Source organism: Daldinia caldariorum (assembly GCF_022478825.1).
Source record: "Daldinia caldariorum strain CBS 122874 unplaced genomic scaffold F4812scaffold_3, whole genome shotgun sequence".
NCBI lineage: Eukaryota > Fungi > Ascomycota > Sordariomycetes > Xylariales > Hypoxylaceae > Daldinia > Daldinia caldariorum.
Genome location: NW_025953039.1, coordinates 1,701,727 through 1,721,782, shown reverse-complemented (window position 1 = coordinate 1,721,782; position 20,056 = coordinate 1,701,727). Strand labels below are relative to the sequence as shown.

Here is a 20,056-nt window from a genome sequence, read left to right as displayed (position 1 = left end):
GAAGTTGAAGTTGAGGCTGATGACATTCTTTTTCTGGTAGGGTTACGGCGTTGTTGATTGCCATCAGGTGCTTGGTTGCGGGTCTCTTTTTTTTTTTCCCTTGCGCTGGTCTCTTTTGAAGCTTTGGGTCTTGTTGGTGGGGCTAAGTATGTACCCAATTTAGGTGCTTGGCCCCTGCCTTTCTGCAGTTGGAGCCGGGCTTTGCGGCTTGGGGAAGATCCAGAATGTTTAGGAGCTATCCACCTTAACATGACGTTACATGCTATGTACCCTAGGTACCTAAGTATTCAAGTAGCCTGGACTTAAACGGTTATGGCTCGTGCATACTACCTACCTACCTAACCTATAGGTTATCAGCCTATGTATGTACCTCATATAATGTTACTCGGTTACATACAGGATACGGGTCACACATATAAAGGATAAATCATTAGGAACATTGAAGAAATTCGTTGCCGATAAGCCACAATAAAAGTTAGTTATGTCTCACTACCCAAGCCTATCAAACCTGTCAAACCTGTCATCACGTTACTGTATGGCTCCTAAGCCTTGCTGGATGTCTCACTTCTCTTACGATTTGCGCAGAAAATCTGCCTTATAGCAGTAATATTCACGGTCGGTGACAAATCTCCATCAGGCCATCAAAGCGTTTGACGACATGAAATTTGATTGCAACTATTATTAGGATTTTGACTTGTCATATCTAGATATGGGCAGGGGGAAGAGGAGGGAAAGGGGGGAGAGGGGGGGACAAGCAGAACCATACTATCGAACATATTGTTTGTTTGGAAGCCCGCATTGTTTTTCATTAGGTACTCAAATCGGCCCCCCTGATCTGATTGATCTGATGCTATCTCGAATCACGATTGGATACATCAAATTAAGCGATGAAAGCAAAGCAACTAAAACATGTCTACGATGTATAAAGAGTAAAGATGTGGGATGCAGACTTCCATTTATGGCAGATCTTAGGAAGGTGAACGACATTAGAGGTATCATGTAAAGCACTGGTCCCAGTGCCCACCGTTCTTCGCGAAACTTTGGCTCTCAACGAATTTGGTCAAGGTACAGCGACCTAACTCGTCGGCATCGCAGTTCTGCAGGGGTATCACTCGATCATTAACCAGAATTCGCACAAACTCTTCTTTGCTCCCTCCGCACGACATCTTCTCTACGTATAGCCTCGCAGCAAATGGGACAGCCCATGCAGCAGAGAACCCTTTGGCTTCCCTTGGGCTAACTCTTCGGCTCCCAGGCAGTGGGTCCGTTAGATTGTACAGGCCTAGAGCGCCGTATATGTCCATCATATCGTTGTCATGGCTGAAGTCGGCATATAGGACGCGGTCAAGAGGAAAGGTAGTGTTGGATCCATCCAGGGTTGAATTCGTGGTGGTGTGATCGACAACAGGCTGACCGGTGAGTCTTGCAAGCAGCTCATTGACAAAGCCGACACCTTGAGTTGGACCAAGGGGATTCCCATTTCCAAAGCCATACCATTTGCCCAGAGATTGATAGTAGTCATAGTCATGCCACTCATCAACCGTGAATAGGTAGCAGAACTGTGACAGCTTTCCCTTGTCATCAGCAACGGTATTGAAAGGACATAAATCCATGATGTATATGGCCTCTTCGTCGGTTAGGTCAGCACCAGGCAGGTTCTCGTTCAACCTCTCCGTCAGGGGCGGCACGAAATGCTCTGTCCAAGTATCCTGTTTGCTCTGATTATCATGTCGACTGTCTTCAAAGGCAGGACAAAGGTTAGGGCTAAGCGAGTTATTGAACCCGTCTCTCTCGGGAATGATAAGGATATCATAGGGGTATGTATCCGGGATATGAGAATGCTTATCTGCCAATCGCGCCAGGTGAAAGCCTTGAGTCCAGTTCTGGGCAGACTCGACAACACGGTCCTGGCCAGAAGCACGCACAAAGGGGGAATTGGTGCTGGCTAGATGCTGATATCGCTCATAGAACTTGACACCAGAGTCCGCCATTTGCTGTTCCCCAAAGAGGGTCAATTGGTCAGCACCGAGGGTGTACTTGTAGTCCTTGATGAACTCAAGATTCTTCCCATAATTCACTACGGTGTTGTGGATGCGTTCAACAAGCGCCCCATAAGCCAAGGACTTATGCTCTGTGGGGTCACGGGCACCGTGGCGTGAAAGCACTTGCGCAAAAGTAACATCGCACCCTTCTGGGATGGCAGGAGAGATTTCTGAAGGGACAGAAAATACAGATGAGTACTGTCCCCATAAGCGAGAAACCTCGCTTTTACAGTGACGGTCATGGTCATGTATAAAGCCTCTGCAAGGTTGTGATGAGATAGATTGCCTAGGTAAGTAAATATTCGTGGTCAGCAAAAGTGAGCTATTTATGACAAACACTTCCAAGACGTACTTGACATACATGAATGTCATGGAGAAGGAAATTATCACGATCGAAAGCAAGGCGCATAGGGCAAGCCTAATACTAAAAATGTGCTGATTAACCCATCCTGTCGCGCGCATTCGCATCTGACTTCGAGAAGTATTTTCGGGAAGTAATGTATATTTGTATGGACCTCGGGCCACGAAGGCCGTCAGCTGGCGTCTCAAGTCGGTGAAGACCATCGTGAAAAAGAGTGAAAGAACTGAGCTTTCTTCATCGCCATATGCCTGACGATCTGTGAAGAAAGTGCAACCAGTGATTTAATAATAACAATACTTTGCTATACGTAACGCTGCAATGACGAAAAGAAAAAAAGGTAAGGAGACAAATGAGCAATTATATTGTACGTAAAATGAGTTGCTGATTTTTGCACAGGAACTTGCACTTCGGCGCAGCCGTCCTGCTATGCATTTTGTAAGACGGCAGTTGATTGGTATCTACCTAGCGTGATAACAGCTGTTGCCGGCCCGCAAACATTTGCTGCCCTCCTACCCTCCTGCCCTCCCAAGGTTATACCATATTAGGTAAGTCTATAAGTCTGCTGCAATTCCTGGCTCTGTTAGGTAGCAGTATTAGGTACCTCATATCAATATATATTTATTACCTACCTGATTATGGTTGGGTACCTATCTGTCATTCTGATTACATGCATGCATGTATCATGTACTTGGATGTGGCACCAAACTTGAACATGTTTGAACAGATTGCACCATCAAGAACCAAGTATCAACAGAATAGACTTGACCTATGATTAAACCATTTACAGTCCAAAATATGAGAGAGCCTTGCTCTCGTTACCTACCAAGTATTTGGGTATCATCCACAGAATGCCACCAGCCTGCATTAAGACCTCCCAGAGCCCAGAAGCTCCCAATGGTCCCCAGTTCTATCCTTACCCCTAGCATCTTGACCAAGACCCGCTTTAGATGCTGATACCTAAATCCCGACCCAAATCTATATACGTCCCGCTTAAAACTATGCCGTATTCCGGCACGAAATGAACAAATGCACGGTCCCTTGGTACCGTTTGGTATCATAAAATACTATTATAGAAAGAATCGGAATTAGACAGCGACACCAACGCTTTGTCTGTGAGGGACGACCATTGGCTGGCGTAGTCCAGATGCGATCGACATCGGTGTCTCCAACCTTGCCCTGAGGGTTGTCGTACTGCTAGGTGACAAACTTGTAGGCAAAGTCTGCTCTTCTTCAACAGTCCAATCAGAACTTGTTGATAGGGTATCGATGCTACCCCGTCGATTTTCTTCAAAATCGACCACCTCATAAAAGCCGTCGGTATCGGCTATTGGTCTCCGATCGTTGGTGGTAGAGTCGAGACTAATATCTTTGTTGGGCTCTCCACCAGAGAATAGCCAGGTAGAAACCCGCGAAAAGGATTTCTTCTTGCGAAGAGGCGGTCTTAGCCTGAGTGGTAACGGTGGAGGAGGAATTCTGCTCTCCACCTTCCGCGACGAATTTGCCTGATATGAAGTACGCGCTGACATCTGAGATAGCGCAGTTCGTGGGCGATCGGAACTAAGACGTTCACTGAACGAGGGGGCATTGGGAGGCAGTGCTGGGATCTCTGGCATGGGCGTCATTTCTATAAGTTCGTCAGTCAGTGCGTGTTTTAGCTTTATTAGGGCATGTGAGGTCACTGACCAGGTTGTCCATGAGCAGTTGATGGTCGGCTGCTAATATATATGCTCTGCCTCTCAATGACATCTTCAATCTGCTCCTGAAGCTTGTCCCGTTCTAGCATAGCAGTCGCAACTCTTTCAACCAGATCTTCCATCATAGGACTCGATGATGCTGGCGATGAGCGATCCTTAAGCTTGGCAGGTTGGGGTCGCCGAGGTGTGCCAATGTCTGATTGCGGAGAATCGAAAACAGAACCATCATTAACTGGCCTTCGGGGAATGTGGAAAGACATGGATGAGTAGCTGCGCGAATGCGAAATACGTGGACTATCTTCACTACGGGTTGAGAGAGTAAAAACGCGCTGAGGCGGCGTGACTGGGGGTTCAGGGGGGCCAAAGTGAGGGAGGATGGGAGAAAGTCGATTATCAGACATATAGATACTGAGTTCAAGTGGACGAAGAGAAGCCGGCTGCGGTCTCACTTGTGTGGGCCTATGACCCGGGAAACGGAAAGATTCCGAATGAATATGACGGAAATTGGTAGGAGCCGATATTTGCGGCCTGCGAGATGATGATGATGATGATGATGATGAACTTGGCCGCAGCAGGAGCTTTCTCACAGAGAAGCTGCCCTGTCCAGAATTATGCCTTTTCTTGGGGACCCGCTCCAAAGTAGATAATTCTGTATCTGGTCTAAAAGACGCTGCTGAAGGAGGCGGGATGAATGAAGGTTCTTGATAAACAATACCGAATGAATCAGGAGTACCTAGCATAGTTAGAGAGAGGAAAAGCTGCTGTTGTTTCTGCATATTTCAAGGCTTACCAAGCTGACGAGGCTTCTCATCTGAGTGAGAAGAAGCAAGAGATGAACAGCATTCGGAAATAGAAAAGGACCATGACGCATAAGCTTCAGCGAGCATCCCACCTAAGGCTTTCATGATGACTTCATGTCCAGCTGAATATATATAGGAAAAACGACCAGCGGTTGGTAGGATATAAGGGAGCTAATAAGAGAGCAGCAAAGAAAGCAAGAGGTCATGAGATGCATAACACCTTTATGGAAGACGTGAAAAAAAATTACCTTGTACACTTACTTACTTACTTGCATCCACGGATGTATGTACCTTTTCCGGCTCAACCATTGTAACTGAGCAGGCGCGCTGACGTTTCTGGCCTCGTAGGTACACATTTGAGATGGGACCTCGAGCTTTGATGGTTTACTACCTAGTAGTAGGTAGATGCAGACGTCCGTGACTTTGATAGGCTGTAGTCTAAAAGTCGTGGTCCAGTGGGCGCTTACGAGCCAGGGTCCTAAAGAGGATTCGGATGGTTGGCGGCACACACCAAGATTGCAGGACCCCACCACTTGTAATATGAACGATTCTGCACAGCCAGTCTTTTGTCTTAGAATTCCTTGCTTTGTGATCCATCTAGAAGGACTTAGGTCGCCCACCCTCGCAATGTTTTTTGGAGAGGACATTGCCACAGAACCCCGTTGAGGGGTGTCTCGTGGGCCGCAGAGATTGGCCTTAGATTGACGTTAAATGTAGCAGCTAAGGTCGTGAATACGGAAGCCAGTATGAGCTTGTCTCCCGTCATCCCGACAAGGCGAGTTTCAATGGATAGCGAAGGGTGTCCTCTTTGAGAAAGCCATGGTTTCATCGGACTAGAAACGGTACTAGAACCTCCATATAGTCTTTCGCGAGACGGATGTCTCCACTCGGCGACATGTTTGGGGAACTAGACGCCATTTTACGTTACAAGATTGTTGTTGACGAGGTGCCCATTTTAGGGTTGGCCGGATATCCGCAGATAGAGGCGATAGACGCTTTATGGTGTTGTAAGTCCGAAAATTGGGTGTGTTTGAGGTGTGTTTATTTGTTTGTTTGTTTGTTAATTACCTACCCAGAGGTAGGTAACCTTTGTTGATTGCCCATATGTTTCATCTCGGCCTTCTATTAATACTTACTTGAGGCACATTTATCTTTCTTTCGGGTCGAGTATAATAATGCTATAAGGACGTCTATGGTATCCGCGTGTTTGAGAAGTAAACTGTCATGTGCCAAGTAGGACACATGAGGAGGGAGTCATGTAGGTATATAATATCATCATCAATCATTTCGTTGATAGACTCGAGATCCGGGATTCATAAAAATCCATGACGGCGTTGTCGACGAAGCTCAGCCATGTCAATATGCCGAAATATGAGGTCGAGTTACAAAAAATATATTCAACCTCATAAAGGTGTGAAAGGTGGGAAAGGTGAAATATAGATTCGAGGTACTTAAGGTAAGCAGCTAAGGTATAAAGTACAGGGCGCTTGGATGAAATGATCCGTGCATTCTTATCGGCTAATCTATAAAAGCTTATGTAAGTAAGCCCCTAGTTACCTAGCAGCCTTAGAACCTACCTGGGTAGATACTAGGGTACCTAGCAACGCATGGCACGCCGCACGCTAGGTTACACTAGATGGATACCATGGAAGGTATGGTTATCGGGTACTTGGGTACAAAATCCTTAAGGCTAAAATTTCCTTAAGGGTTGGCTGAGAATGACAGATTGTTCTATTTGCGTCAGTCCAAATTATCAGACTACTAACTACTACAACCTTCTTTTGACTTGGCACCTTGCGGCCACATCTCACTGTCCCTTCTCACACTATCTCAATTAATTTTCTTCTTCTCTCTCTTAGCTTTCCTTTTCGGTGTTCTCAGCCATATTTGGCAATAACCTTAAGAGATAGTAATCAATATGCAAAACCCTAACGTCCCTCCGGGAGCTATCCCGATACCGATGGGACCTGGTGGACAGATGCCGACGCCTCAGCAGATTGCCGCGATGCAACAGCAACTGGCCGCTGAAGCACAGAAGCATGGAATGACTGTCCCCCAATTCGTTGAGCACATCAAAGCCCAACGCATAGCGCAGATTCAAGCAGCTCAGAGACAACAACAGCAGCAGCAAGGTGGCCAAGGACCGCAAGGAGGACCGCAAGGACCTCAAGGACCGCCGCGCTCTCCTCCGGGAGCCCAAGGTCAACCACAACCTATTCGCCCCGGCCCTCCCAATCCCGTCGCAATTGCCCTTGCTACTTTCCTACGAAGCCAGCCTCTGAAGCAGCGTACCTGCATCCTTAATGGAGAGCGCAAGGACATGTTTAGAGGTATGTCCATACTATTTATATTTACTATTTTGGAGGTGACATGTTCTCACATTTCTATTTCCAGTCAAGAGAGCCCTTCGAGCTCTTCAGTCCCCTGCCTACGCAAAGGCACGTGCGAAGAACCCAGCGCTCCCCGAGATCACCGATCGCGCCTCACTTGAGAACACTTTTAAGTTGCTACCCTTGTCCATGCTGGCCTTACGTGTTAGCAAGATGGATCCCCACCAGGGTCACAACCACCCTCCTAAGAAGGGCAAGCGAATCAAGGGACTGTGGACGGTCAAGATTGAGCAGCAGCAAGATGCCGCTGACGACATGTACTATGTTTGGTTGTACGAGGGCAGTCAGATTATGCGCAAGGTTTATGCTGCTCTCGCCTTGCTCCTCATCTTCACCGTAGTTTTGTACCCTCTATGGCCGCTCGTTTTGCGACAAGGCGTCTACTATCTCAGCTGGGGATTTTTGATGCTTCTTGGACTCTTCTTCCTCATGGCCATTTTCCGCGTCATCTTATTCTGCATTACCTACTTTGTCGTGCCCCCTGGACTGTGGCTATACCCCAATCTTTGGGAAGACGTCTCTTTCATGGACAGTTTCCGTCCTGTTTGGGCTTGGCATGAGGTAGGTTATCCCATGTTGTAATCATAAACACTGGCTAACTGATTATTAGACCACGAAGCCCAAGAAAAAGAAGAAGGCTTCCAAAGCAGCTGGCGTGGAGTCGGCCGCTCAGCTTGCAGCCTCAGGTCACCAGCCTCCGGCTACAGCTACTACCACTGCAACTGAAACCCAGATCCAAACAGAACCACAGCAACGGGCATATGTAGCACCAAAGATCGAGGAACTCGCTGATGATGAATAGTTGCGGTTGCTGTATCACAATTCGCAGCAATAGGCGTTCAGGGAGTTTAGCCAAGAAGGGAATGTCTGTACAGTAGAACAAAAATGCCTCTAAATTTGAGCTGCGTATATACCGGAATAGGATGCATTGGCCAACCCCTCCCGTTAGTGATAAATCCCAAAGTGACAATCCACCGTCAAGGCCCTTAACTACCTACCTAGGTAGCCTCTTAAATAAGGGAAGTATTATACGGAAGCGTGGATGAGAGTGCCTTCAACTTAATTTTCGCTCAACCAATAGAAAACTCCCAAGTCATCATACACAATACCATTAGATTAGACCTTGGAAATAAGTTTTTAATACTAGGAGGGAAACTTACCTGGGTACCTAATATTATGATAAAGGCCCGCGTGTGACTTGAGCAGCGCTATAATGACTTTTGACTTTTTTGGAGCCGAACTTGAAGAGTTGGCTTCTCATTTAACATTGTAAGCAAGTTACAGAAAATAACTCTTTAACTAGAACAACAAGTATATCTTGTTTACCCTTCTACTTAGCGTCATGTTGACAGCCTACACAGGTCGAGTATCTTTTACTGCGCAGCAATAGCTATCGACTGTTAATACCACACTTTTGATATCCAATTGTCTTCGATATTCTTGAATATTATATTAAAGCTATTATACAAGGGACTGAGGAGAGAGACGAAACATATCTAGATGTTCTTGCATACAAGGTTGTTATGGCAGCTAACTGCTTATATATCCCGTATGATCAACTCGTACCCGTCACTTCCCAGCGGCATCCACAATGGCATCGACAACCTTCTTCGAGCTATCACCGCTCTCAAAGAAGGGGAAATGTGTAACTGGGAGCCTAACGATATCACACCCAGTTGCGTGGGCGAGTTGCTCTTGAAGAGGAGCGGGAAGGGATTTGTCCTCCGTGCAGACGATATACGTCTTGGGGACAGTAACGTCGGCTGCACAGAATTGTATAGGGGCTTCTAGACTTGCCTTGCTCTGATGCATTAAGCTCCTCGTCACTTCTTTATGGTCTTCTTCTGAGATCGGAAAGTCGGAGTTCATGGACGACAGAGCTGACTCGGTAAGAACGTAGAAGGGGCCCTGCTCGGCCCATAAATTGTTAGGAGGTGCCTCCTAGGTATGTATGTGTTAACATTGATCCAGTAAACTCGCGTATGAAGATATATGCAACCTACCTCAGGTTTCTGCGTCTCCGCCGCCGGCGCCCCGCCTAATATGCTTAATAAACTTGCGCCTTTCATTGGTATTGCAAGAGCGGTCAGATAAATGACTGATTTGATGCCTCCTTTCAAGCCCTTGGCTTTCCGGTCCTCGATGGTCTGGCCCTCTGTCAAAGCACTGGCGGCAATTCCGCCCTGGCTATGACCAACTACCACGGCTTCTCTGCCCTCGTCCAAGTAAGGAAGAAGGCAATCGAGAAGGCGCTTCACATCGTCGACGTAAGTCTTCCCTGCCACGGAGTCGTCGATACCCGTTGTTGCCATCGGCGGGCTCAACACGATGTATCCCTGAGAGCGCAGAGGCTCGATAATTTTCCGGTAGTGCAATGGCGAAAGGAATGCGCCATGAATCAGCACTATGATAGGTTTCTGGGATGCCATTTCGAGAGATGATGGGTGTAAATGTCTTGACGATGGAATATATTCTTATTCAAAAAAAAGACAATGACATAGGGGGGCGGCAAGTTCAAGTTAAATATGTCGAGTATCTACCTACTATCGAGGTATATTATGAAGACTAGTTGTTTCAAAAACTTCAATGCACTCCCTGTACGTCAAGCATATGACTCTTCGCCAAGTTAAATTACGATAAGTTACCTTCCGTATATCTAGTACCTAAGACTGGGCTCATCGGTCACATTTCAAGAGGGAGAAAAAAGCCTCACCTAACGGTACCTGTCTTGGCACCTAACATGAGCTAGGTATGCGACATGAGGCGGACTAGCGAATTAACAGATGAGCAAAAAAGGGGAAAAAAAGCGATATGATTCTAAATTTAAGGAAAACTACGTCCTTGACCAGCAGCTAGTCAAAGTACTTAGGTAATTTCAGCATCCCAGCGGCTGATCACGGGTCAAGCTTCGGGACTCTTCGGGACTCTTCGGGACTCTTCGGGTGAGGCTCTGAGTCATGCATATTAGTATCAAGACTTACAAATAATTCTTTATATAGGTTATGGCGTTGAATAATAGGTACTTAGTTATACTACAATTCGACAGTAATTCGAATACTATGTTGTTCAGATAAGCTTGTCCAATCTACCAATGGTTATACCTACCTAAAATACATTGTAGAGTCGTAACAGGCCAACAGCTAAGCAGCCTCTATATTCTATTTACCTACCTTAGGTTAGGTAGTTTGTAAAATTAAAACCCCCTAGACACAAGTCTTTAGAGAGTATAGTTCAGGTACTTGCGTAGTTGGAAATCACGCAACTCAGTAACTTAGGTAGGTATAGCTTCCCCTTTATTGCAAATGCTTGTAATAGAATACCTCGTCTTTGAGTCCTCCCACGGGGCTGATGCCGTATCTAGGTATTCTACCAGCCTCCGTATACCCTAGTTTCGGATATACACTCTCGGCCTGGCTTCCGATTTCCGTGTCTAGTAACTATATGCAGGTTAGTTATCATAGAATCCTGTGAGATCTCTCGGGGTGTAAATTCGTAAATACCATCAACGTCTTGCCTCTCTTCAACGCCTCTGCTTCCATGTGGCACATTAAAGCTCTAGCTCCGCCTCGCCCTCGATAAGTTGGACTGACGAAAAGCTTCTCTACAAATCCACGAAAAGACCCAGTCTCGCTGAACGGCATGCTCAGTGTGACAACCCCAACGAGTTCAGACTCCTTGGCCCTGGTGCCCGGCTCAGATTCATTGAGCAAAATGCAGACAAACCGCGTTCCCAAATCAACTTCTCTTGCTATGCCCTCCCAGAATGTCTGGATTTTCGAGTTTTCTAGAGGTGGCAGAAACGTAGCGATAGTATGGTCATGCACAATGCAAGCTGCATGGAGAGCAGCAATGGCCGGCAACAGGTGACCATGTTCCTGTTTAGAGAAGAGCTTCACGGTAGGAGTTGGCATTATTATATCGAAGTGTGCCAATTAGCTCCTGACATTCAAACAATTTCATATATAAAAACAGAAACGAATGTATTTGAAGGTCTAAGTTAAGATATTGTTAGATTAAGTCTAGACTTGATAGCACCAGGTAGGTAGTTCATTATACAATTCGTGTCTCCTGTGGCACAGGGACCACAGCACCGTAATACGTGGCCCAATTCTAGGTAAACAGCATATAGTTGCGCTAAGCCCTATAAGGCGGGCGCATACTATACTTATCACGACATTTGCCATTTAATGCCCTGAGTTTACGAAGGGTTATTGTCATTAACTTGCATTAGATCGCTGGGTAGGATCGATTTACACTTTATTAAACTTAAATATAAATTCATTACATTAATTAATTAAAATTTTATTTTATTAGTTTTATTATTAATTAATTCATATATTTAAATTTTAAGCTTTTTTTTCCTTTTATTTATACGAATTTAAAAGCGAAAACTTTATTTTATAAAAAAGGTAACGTAAATAAGTTAAGAATAAAGTTTTCTTAATTAACCTTGAGCATAAGGCCACCCTTCGGGTAGCATAAGAGCCCGAATTTGGAAACATGTTTATGTTATTCCTCAAATCTCAATCCATTTCCCGTCTATCTTTGGTTAATACCGACCGTTCGAAAGCTGCAGTTTCTGGAACCAAGAGGCGAGCCAGGTCGCTTCCACAGGAGCGAGAATCTCGGGCAGAATGGGGTCCTCTTATTAACAGATGATGAAGAATCCCTGGACTGGATCAGAGAATTGGTGTAACCTATTCTAGATGACGAGGTTCCTGAACTCGATAACCCAGCCAAGTTTGAGATGCTATTGAAACAATTACACGTGGAAAGAAGAAATATGCAGTCTCAGTCTGAGCCCTCCGAATTAGATTTGCGAACTACACTATTCCTTTATCTTCCCCTTCATTTATAGTATCTGAAGACAGACCATCCAGTTATTGAACAGAATCTGAACTGCGCTAGCAACCGGCTATTCAATAATAAGGACGTACTGAACTCCTTCAAGGATATTGTCGACCGTCTGACGCGACCAGTCCCGGATCTCACGTTTGGATACTATGTTAAGGATTTGTTCTATGATTCAGATACCAGACAAGAGTTGCTTCCATGGTATAAGCCGGTGGGCGGTAACTTGCACTATGCACAGAATCAGTGTATGACTGATACTATTTTAGCTTCGGAGATCAATTGGCCAGTGATCCCGGACGACGAGAATGTTGTTTACAGCATGGCATTTAACCATCACGAGGTGAAGTTTCATATCGGATGGCTTGACCGGGGCGTCAACAAGAAAGGGGAAGCCGTTCGAGAGTACAAGCTCTGGCTGTTTCGTGATACTCATCTTGGAACAGGTAAAAAGTTCAAACAGATATGGCAGATTGTGTTCAATATTTATTGTTTATGTGAAGGAAAAGATTATTGCCTTAGGTAGGTATTTTTTTTACTGTTACTAGGTAGTCGTGCTCCCTCTTTTACAGTCGCACGGCTTTTTCGCATCTACACATTCAACTGGTATATTTTCAAATAGCCTTCGAAGTACAGTATGCATCCGCTCGCGACCTGAATTATTAGAAAGCTCTAATTGACTAGGAAGTTCTAATTGAGGCAAAACTGGCGATGTAGTTTTTATACGTTGCATCGTGGGATTGAATAGGTATAATAGTTAATGTGTTGGACCGTGGTATAATTGAATTAATTGAATATGGGTGGTAGGGATGTACCTTTGGTATTAGGAGTGCAAATAAAGACCTGATAAGAAAAAAAAAAAAAGTGGCGCGCTTCTGTGGCGGCCATGAGAAAAAAAAATTTGTTAAATCCACTCATTGAAGTTCTGGTAAAATAACTTCACTTCGTACCTTAGATAGGTACCTAACCTAATGCAAGCGACCTATCAGTAATCTACCTAGGTTAGCTGTCTGTCTCCATGCAAACGAATTCATAAGGTGCCTTGAAGATGCGTGGACCTTGGTTATCGTAAACAATCGTCTATAAAAGCGCGAGGCTTTGATTCGTTTGTAGCTTGTGATTGATAGCTACCTCTACTGATAGTCCCAGGGATAATACATACCTGGAAGCCCTGGAAGCTTGGCTTCGAAGTTGGCAGAATTCTTATTCAATTACATTACCATATCTTTAATCACATTGAGAGCTCTTCAATATGAGAATTGCTAATAGATCCTTAGCAGTTCATAGAGCCCTCAACAGCAAAAACTTGCTTGCTAAAAACTTCTGGGATCTTTCACGCCCAAAAGCTACTACGAACACACAGGAAGAATCTATATCCCCGGATTCTTCTCTAGGTCCTAGGGCATCAAAGTATCAAAACCTCTTGTCATTCATAGACGGTGATGATTTTCTTAAAGAGCAGCAGGACTCGAGTCTTCGGCACCAAGAGCTGGCTCGAACTCTGAGCAATTCTCCCATCTTCACAGCTGCCGTTGATAAATTTGTCCACTCTGAATTATCACAGAGTGAACATAACTCAGATTTGGTCCCCCAGTATGGACTGATTGGCACTCGCCGGGATAATAAGATCGCTGCCTCTCTAGAGGATGGCCTCGTCATTGGTAACGTCAACGTACCTTGGTCCGCCTTCATCTGCGGTTCCCAAGGAGCAGGGAAGAGTCACACGCTATGCTGCCTGTTAGAGAATTCTCTTATTGCCAGCAATAATGCCGGGGCTCTCCCATATCCGCTCGCAGGCATGGTTATGCATTACGACGATCACGCAAACTACAGTACAGCTCAGGTGTGCGAGGCGGCTTATTTGTGCTCCTCAGGTATTCCCGTAACCATCCTCGTTTCGCCGTCCAACATTTGGGCGATGAAGCGTCTGTACACCAATCTTCCGGGCTTACCACCAGGTAGCCCAAAGCCGAAAGTCGTACCCCGTACGTAATTAAGAGCTTCCTTTTCTCTCTCTTTCTCTCTCCCCTTTTCCTACCTAATTTGCTGTAAGGGCTCGCATCTCCTTATCTAACGGTCTAGAAAGTTGTTTCCCGAGACTTGCACAACTTCTAAACCTCTTATTACAAAAAACTTTTATTGACCCGTTGTTATAGTTTATTTCGACGAACACCAGTTAGACGCTTCGAGAATATTGAAGCTCATGGCTGTTGACCCTACAGCTGACAAGACTCCGTTATATATGGAAGTTGTAATGGACATTGTTCGTACGATAGCTATGGAAGGATCGGCTTTTACCTATTCGAAATTTCGGGAACGTATTGCTTCAGTCAAATGGATGAGTGGGCAAGAGACGTCTCTGAACCTTCGTCTTCAGCTACTTGACAACTTTATGGCGCCCTCGCCAATGACAAAATCGACTCGGCCAGCGAAGTCGCCGGAGAATATCTGGGCATTTGAGCCGGGCTCATTAACTATCGTTGACATGAGTGATCCTTTCATGAGCTCTGATGAAGCTTGTACATTATTCTCGATCTGTCTTTCTATATTTCTCGAGGAACGGAACAAATGCGGGCGCGTTGTGGCGATGGATGAAGCCCATAAGGTAATGCCACCCCTAGTCGAAAGCAAACAAGATGATGATCCAAGAAAGAAAATAAATGGGAACTAATCGTGACCAGTTCCTAGCCCAATCTGGTGAGGCGCGTGTCCTTACAAATGAGTTGGTCTCCGTTATTCGCCAACAGCGACATACTGGAACGCGCGTGGTAATTGCTACCCAGGAACCCACGCTGTCGCCTACGCTTATTGACTTGGTTAATGCCACATTTGTTCACCGCTTTCTCTCCCCGAACTGGTATGAAGTTCTCAAAAGACATCTTGCCGGAGCTAATACACAGGATCCCGGGCACAACAATTCACTCTTTCGCACGATAGTCGGCCTTCGAACAGGACAGGCGCTCCTCTTTTGCCCTACCGCACGGATGGATGTTGATGACGAGGCTTCTGATGATACGAAAGGGATACGGCCTCTCAACGACAGTTACGTCAAGATTCAAATCCGAAAGCGTCTAACCGCTGACGGTGGAAAGAGTATCACGGCCACAAGCGCGTCCGAAACTCCTGAAGCATCGGTGGACATCGAAGTCCCTATGCACATTGTGGAGCCGAAGGTAAAAGGTGGCAAGAAAGGTGGTAAAAATAAGGGCAAGTCGCAGAAAGAATCATCAACACCAGCAACATTCGATGCAGTATTAGATGCAGTAGCAGACCAAAATCCTAACAGTGCGGACGAAAGCGTAGCGTCTGATAACCAGGCGAAAGAAGGAGAAGGAGAAGAAAAAGAAGGAGAAGGAGAAGAAGAAGAGGGAGAAAGAAGAAAACCCCCCCAAAGGAGTCGGCATGTTACTAAGGAAGAGATGGTCCAAGAGGGTGTACGTCATTTCTCTTTAATGGCTCAAGAACATAATAATTGGGAAAGGTTGGCATCGATACAACGGAGATATAAGAGTCAGTTTTGGGATGAACTGGAAGAAAATCTCGGATTGCGGCCTGGTATGATTAGCTGCAATGTGGAAAAGAAAAGTTATTTGGTCATGGCTATCGACAAAGAACTGGTAAGAATTCCTCATAGGGTTTCATATATATTATCGTTGTCTTTCCATACTCACGCTCAATCTATTTGGTAAGGGTCGTTTTAGTTAAGGTGCTAACATGCTACGCGATGAACAGAAGAAAATTAGCAAGGCCAAAAAGCATCAGAAAAAATGATGCACCAGGACAGATTGGGAGATAGATCCACTAGCATGCCTGGCATTTATAAGGAGCACGCTGCTCCCTCGAAGGCAGGCTTATGGGGGCTCAGATCAGGTAGCGCATGGCATATATCTTTCAAGAGTGGGATTTAGGTATCCCTTTACGAGTCGTCATGGAGTGGTTCTATAGATTGGCCTTGTTGATTATATAGATAGATACCTGGCATCCCTTGACTCCAACTCTCCACTACTTAATCAAAGAATACCTTAGGTATGTAAAGTAATGTCATGGCCTTCGATATACATATTGCATGTCTGACATTGTTAGGATTGATATCAGGTAGGCAGTCAGTGTCTAGTGTTGGGATGCTGAACGATCAACTACTTGTTACGCGATGGGGAACATTATTATTCCCTTAAACACCCTCGTCTAGGCCAGAATGAAGTCTGCAAGAGAAGGCAATTAAGTAGAATAGAAAAATATTATGAAATCCAAGATGTCAAGAGGTAGTCTGATTCCCCCTAGGTAACTGATTCGTTTGGGCGTAGTCGTTCGGTAAGAATAATACCAGTCTGAGAACCGAAGCTCGTCGCAAGGACTAGTTTAAGCAGTTTATATAAATTTTTGAAAAGGTTTCTTTTTTTCTTCCACTCTTCTGGCTGGATAATTATGAGCATATTGCTTTTTGTAAAAGATAAAAAAATAAAAAAAATAAAAATAACAATGAGACTTGATAGAGCTCTTCGACCTCAACGGAAGTGAACACTCAAAGAGGTATTACACAATCAGTATTACACAATCAGCCGTGGTATATAAGAGGATAGCAGTCTAAAGTCGGAACCACCTAGGATGTCTTAATTGAGCAGGAAAAAAAAAAATTAAATCCGTTTCGTTTCTCTTGAGAAAAGGAAAACAATAGAGCAAAAAGTTAAGTCTCCTCGGGAAAGGCTCGAACTTTCAACCTCCTGATAACAGTTGCAGTAACAGTCAGACGCGCTAGCCAATTGCGCCACCGGGGACTAGTTGCTATAGTGTGCGATGGTCCCTGTCGCTGGTAACATACACTATATTGCTCACTCCGACAACAGCTCTCAAAACAACTTCATACGAAAATCTTAACTTCCTAGGTATTCTCGTCATACAGAGTAGAAAGCTTTCCATGGCATGCACTTATACTGAGATCGGACCGTCTCTAACCTTGTCATATAGGCCCTTACCTATTCAGCCGGAGAGGAATCATTGTACGTCTTGAAAATTTACCCATCGAGTTAACTAATTCTCCACCTTTTACTCGTCTCCACGTTGTAGTATATCGATATCGTGACAGTTCCAATGCCCTCGATAAACCCTACCTACTTACCCTATTTTTTTTCATTGACTTCGGAGAAAAGAGTGGGTACAGTATTACTAGGGGATCGGCAGTTCGAAGGGTAAAGGCCGACTACCGAAGTCTTAAACTAACTTGAAGGGTTAAAGAAAAGGCTCAGAATGAAGCTCTGTCATTACCAACATGCTATAATATCTTATTGGTGATACACAAGAAATAGTATACGTTCACTTCACGGAACTCATATAAGATAGGGGCAACACGCTTCAGCACATTTTATGATGCATTTTCTCTCTAAGAGTTTGAACTGAACTCAGAGGATAATCTAGAAAATACACCGTAACCCGATTCCCAGCTGGCACCGTGAACCCTTTAGTTAAAAGGCGGATATGGCGCGTAATGCTACCGTAATAGTGTTATACCAAACCAAACCAACAATCACTCTAACTGGAACGACTTAGGTATAAGCATCTTTCGACAAGTTGCACCCACGACGTAATGAATGTTTATCCCCCATCCATTCCCCTCAATGTGGACATGACTGTACTCTTCTTTTGCCTGCCCTAGCCTTCTCTTGCACGGGGAAATGGATGCTATGCTTCGGCTTAAGCGAGTTCATGAACCTTTGTGCTATTCCGTCCTTCTCCTTACTAGACCTCTTCGTTCTTTTCGTGACCTCAAATGTCTTCCAATGACTTCCTGTGGAGTGTGCTGTTGCTTTGCGAGCGTCAATGTACTTTTTTGCCTTCCGCGATCTGTATGACTTGGGCTTTCGCCTACGTAGTGTTTTTGGAGCCGCTTCTATGTTCATAGCGTGATCGAATCGCACCTTGGTTCTGATACACACCTTTTTAATCCACTTTCTGAGCTTAAACTTATAAATTCGTTCTACCAATGTAACAGAAGATCTGTCAGATTCTCTAAAATGGAATCCAGACTGCGGTGGTTTTTCTAGCGGAGATGAAGCCGGGGGGGTTCGGCCTCTCCAGGAATTGTCTCGGGCAACAGATGCAGGCATAGTATGATAGGGACCACCTTGTCTCCTCCAAAGTATTCTCCTGGTAGACCGTTTCTTGCCCGTGTCCATGCTCCCACGAAGAAGACCTGCAGAACTTGTAGGGCTCGGCCGAAACGGAAACTCATCATCGGATGAGCTGGTATGAGAAGGTCCAAGTTCAGGATAACTACCATGGATAGCTGAAGTACTCGAGCCTTGACCATCAAGTCCGGAAAGGACATTCCTCTGGGATGTCTCCTGGATTTCCTGCTCCGCCGTGTGAATGAAGTTGCCGTAGTACATGGACTTAGGGGCCTTGGCTGGCCGGTCCTGGGGATAAGTAGTGGAAGCAACATCCGAAAATGGTGGTTTCAGGGTGTGATCCCTACTCGCTGTTCTGGTATCGGTATCTGAAGTTCCGCCAGCTGCAGCTAATTCTTCCATAAGACACTTACCAGCTCTACTGCTCAGTCCTGACGTATCGTTAGTCGAAGAACTGGTTTTCCTCTGAGACTTTCCTGACGGATATGTGCCAAAGTGAGTGATTTCAGCTATGAAGTCTTTTGTCCACGTATTCAACTGTGGCGAATGACAATGGTTCGGCGGGGAACGGATACCTTCAGAGGGGTAAGATGACGAGGCACTGCGAACTCTTGTGAGTGAACTTGGCGAACTGTCGTCATCTGAACTCTTCCCTTCCGATGACTTGATACGAGTGTGGTCATCAAGCGGTTCACACTCGTCACGTTCTTCCAATGCTTCCCGTAGTGACACCACTTGTTCGGAATTAACTTGGCTAACAGGACCAGACATTTGCAGGGTGGTCTTGCCAATGCTGCCAGATCCATCTTTACGTTTTGCCAGTTTTAACCTAGTACTTGATGTTAGATTCTCGATACGAGAGAAGGGCCGCCAGTTGCTGGCAGTAAGACGAGTTCCGCTAGTTTCTTCAGTGCTTAGTCGGTTCTCGTCTTTTTCGAATAAATTAGCAAATGCTGAGGAGATATTCGCTCGTCGGCGGGAGATGCTGTCACCGATATGTATAGTTGGGAACCTAGCATGGTGGTCTGGGTCGACGTCCTTGGATTTCTCACGAGGAAAAGCCCTGCTAGGTAACGACCACCTGTGTAGCGACATAGTAATAAGATGAACCTAACTGTGCTCTTATGATGTATTATTGATTTACCTAAGCTGTTCTGTGGTGTTTGAAATTAAACTGCTATTAATTCTCAAATTCCGAGGAATAGGATGATAGCTGAGAGTTAGGCTAAGTGTACCTATAGGTTTGGGGAGAACAAGGTCATCCGCCATGAGGTATACCTTAGGTAGGTAACTTTATGGGCAATGTACTTGTTACATATGACCTGATTTTCTAAGAACCCCCATGCTGCCTTCTCCGGAGTACCTAGGATACCTAGGTTAGGTACTTTGTATAGGAAACTGTTATGACGACGATGCTTCGGGGAGTGCAAGAACTAGGTACACCTGTTTAAAAAGGCAATTGCCCATCTCTTCAGCGTGTCGTAGCACTGTAGCAGATCTAGGCGGCAAGTGCTAGCCACTACCTACGGTGAGGACCGTATTTACCTAAGGTTAGGTAGGAACAGTGATGTTGATTCTATAATCCTCGCTCGATAATTATTATGCTTAGTTGCACACTTGGAGTTGCACGCTTGTAATTAAAATTCAGAGATCCGCTTACGTGCATATTAGACCAAATTTAGGAGGTACATTAGTATGTCAAGATAAATGATGTCACGATATCGTACCATACCTTTGGTAGGTTATGGGCAAGTCCAGGTCGCAAACAACCTTGGAACTTGCTTTTCCGATGAAAT

At 45.2% G+C, this 20,056-nt stretch overlaps 8 protein-coding genes and 1 non-coding gene across 9 annotated transcripts; 3 read left to right on the top strand and 6 right to left on the bottom strand.

The window, feature by feature from the left end:
- Positions 1–318: 318 nt before the first annotated feature.
- Positions 319–2,796, bottom strand: F4812DRAFT_418744 (phosphoglycerate mutase-like protein). Its single transcript, XM_047933282.1, has 2 exons — positions 586–2,796; positions 319–474 (listed from the first exon to the last, which is right to left on the bottom strand). Exon 1 carries the CDS (start codon positions 2,604–2,606, stop codon positions 996–998), a length of 1,611 nt encoding a protein of 536 aa, XP_047793031.1. The 5' UTR covers positions 2,607–2,796; the 3' UTR covers positions 319–474; positions 586–995.
- Positions 2,797–3,488: 692 nt separating this feature from the next.
- F4812DRAFT_456726 (uncharacterized protein) lies at positions 3,489–5,002 on the bottom strand (the record flags this gene model as incomplete). The annotated part of the gene is made up of 3 exons (XM_047937039.1): positions 3,489–4,027; positions 4,087–4,830; positions 4,888–5,002. 3 exons carry the CDS (start codon positions 5,000–5,002, stop codon positions 3,489–3,491), a joined length of 1,398 nt encoding a protein of 465 aa, XP_047793030.1.
- A 1,608-nt stretch (positions 5,003–6,610) lies between these two features.
- F4812DRAFT_275941 (translocation protein) lies at positions 6,611–8,223 on the top strand. The gene is made up of 3 exons (XM_047930954.1): positions 6,611–7,227; positions 7,292–7,848; positions 7,898–8,223. The coding sequence occupies exons 1-3, from the start codon at positions 6,816–6,818 to the stop codon at positions 8,087–8,089; spliced, it is 1,161 nt and encodes a 386-aa protein (XP_047793029.1). The 5' UTR covers positions 6,611–6,815; the 3' UTR covers positions 8,090–8,223.
- Positions 8,224–8,540: 317 nt separating this feature from the next.
- On the bottom strand, positions 8,541–10,085 carry F4812DRAFT_275914 (alpha/beta-hydrolase). The gene is made up of 2 exons (XM_047930952.1): positions 9,291–10,085; positions 8,541–9,228 (listed from the first exon to the last, which is right to left on the bottom strand). Exons 1-2 carry the CDS (start codon positions 9,714–9,716, stop codon positions 8,857–8,859), a joined length of 798 nt encoding a protein of 265 aa, XP_047793028.1. The 5' UTR covers positions 9,717–10,085; the 3' UTR covers positions 8,541–8,856.
- A 230-nt stretch (positions 10,086–10,315) lies between these two features.
- On the bottom strand, positions 10,316–11,315 carry F4812DRAFT_418735 (acyl-CoA N-acyltransferase). Its single transcript, XM_047933281.1, has 2 exons — positions 10,788–11,315; positions 10,316–10,724 (listed from the first exon to the last, which is right to left on the bottom strand). Exons 1-2 carry the CDS (start codon positions 11,196–11,198, stop codon positions 10,581–10,583), a joined length of 555 nt encoding a protein of 184 aa, XP_047793027.1. The 5' UTR covers positions 11,199–11,315; the 3' UTR covers positions 10,316–10,580.
- A 771-nt stretch (positions 11,316–12,086) lies between these two features.
- Positions 12,087–12,909, top strand: F4812DRAFT_418733 (uncharacterized protein; the record flags this gene model as incomplete). Its single annotated transcript, XM_047933280.1, has 1 exon — positions 12,087–12,909. A coding segment is annotated over exon 1 (272 nt), but the record flags the coding sequence as incomplete, so codon positions are not given.
- Positions 12,910–13,056: 147 nt separating this feature from the next.
- F4812DRAFT_418731 (uncharacterized protein) lies at positions 13,057–16,503 on the top strand. The gene is made up of 5 exons (XM_047933279.1): positions 13,057–14,123; positions 14,295–14,743; positions 14,820–15,755; positions 15,871–16,164; positions 16,222–16,503. The coding sequence occupies exons 1-4, from the start codon at positions 13,391–13,393 to the stop codon at positions 15,907–15,909; spliced, it is 2,157 nt and encodes a 718-aa protein (XP_047793025.1). The 5' UTR covers positions 13,057–13,390; the 3' UTR covers positions 15,910–16,164; positions 16,222–16,503.
- A 325-nt stretch (positions 16,504–16,828) lies between these two features.
- F4812DRAFT_t44 lies at positions 16,829–16,913 on the bottom strand. The gene has a single exon. It is a non-coding gene; the product is annotated as a tRNA-Asn (tRNA).
- A 577-nt stretch (positions 16,914–17,490) lies between these two features.
- Positions 17,491–19,843, bottom strand: F4812DRAFT_418726 (uncharacterized protein). The gene has a single exon (XM_047933278.1). It carries the CDS (start codon positions 19,353–19,355, stop codon positions 17,748–17,750), a length of 1,608 nt encoding a protein of 535 aa, XP_047793024.1. The 5' UTR covers positions 19,356–19,843; the 3' UTR covers positions 17,491–17,747.
- Positions 19,844–20,056: the final 213 nt, after the last annotated feature.

Bases quoted from the DNA above. Each gene is read 5' to 3' on its own strand.
- F4812DRAFT_275914 (XM_047930952.1), bottom strand. From the start codon at position 9,716: ATGGCATCCCAGAAACCTATCATAGTGCTGATTCATGGCGCATTCCTT. The intron at 9,229-9,290 runs GTAGGTTGCATA...ATACATACCTAG, and splicing joins CGGAGACGCAGAAACCTGAG to GAGGCACCTCCTAACAATTT.
- F4812DRAFT_275941 (XM_047930954.1), top strand. From the start codon at position 6,816: ATGCAAAACCCTAACGTCCCTCCGGGAGCTATCCCGATACCGATGGGA. The intron at 7,228-7,291 runs GTATGTCCATAC...TTCTATTTCCAG, and splicing joins GCGCAAGGACATGTTTAGAG to TCAAGAGAGCCCTTCGAGCT. The intron at 7,849-7,897 runs GTAGGTTATCCC...ACTGATTATTAG, and splicing joins CTGTTTGGGCTTGGCATGAG to ACCACGAAGCCCAAGAAAAA.
- F4812DRAFT_418735 (XM_047933281.1), bottom strand. From the start codon at position 11,198: ATGCCAACTCCTACCGTGAAGCTCTTCTCTAAACAGGAACATGGTCAC. The intron at 10,725-10,787 runs GTATTTACGAAT...ACCTGCATATAG, and splicing joins AGAGAGGCAAGACGTTGATG to TTACTAGACACGGAAATCGG.
- F4812DRAFT_418726 (XM_047933278.1), bottom strand. From the start codon at position 19,355: ATGTCGCTACACAGGTGGTCGTTACCTAGCAGGGCTTTTCCTCGTGAG.
- F4812DRAFT_418744 (XM_047933282.1), bottom strand. From the start codon at position 2,606: ATGGTCTTCACCGACTTGAGACGCCAGCTGACGGCCTTCGTGGCCCGA.
- F4812DRAFT_418731 (XM_047933279.1), top strand. From the start codon at position 13,391: ATGAGAATTGCTAATAGATCCTTAGCAGTTCATAGAGCCCTCAACAGC. The intron at 14,744-14,819 runs GTAATGCCACCC...AATCGTGACCAG, and splicing joins CGATGGATGAAGCCCATAAG to TTCCTAGCCCAATCTGGTGA. The intron at 15,756-15,870 runs GTAAGAATTCCT...CGCGATGAACAG, and splicing joins TGGCTATCGACAAAGAACTG to AAGAAAATTAGCAAGGCCAA.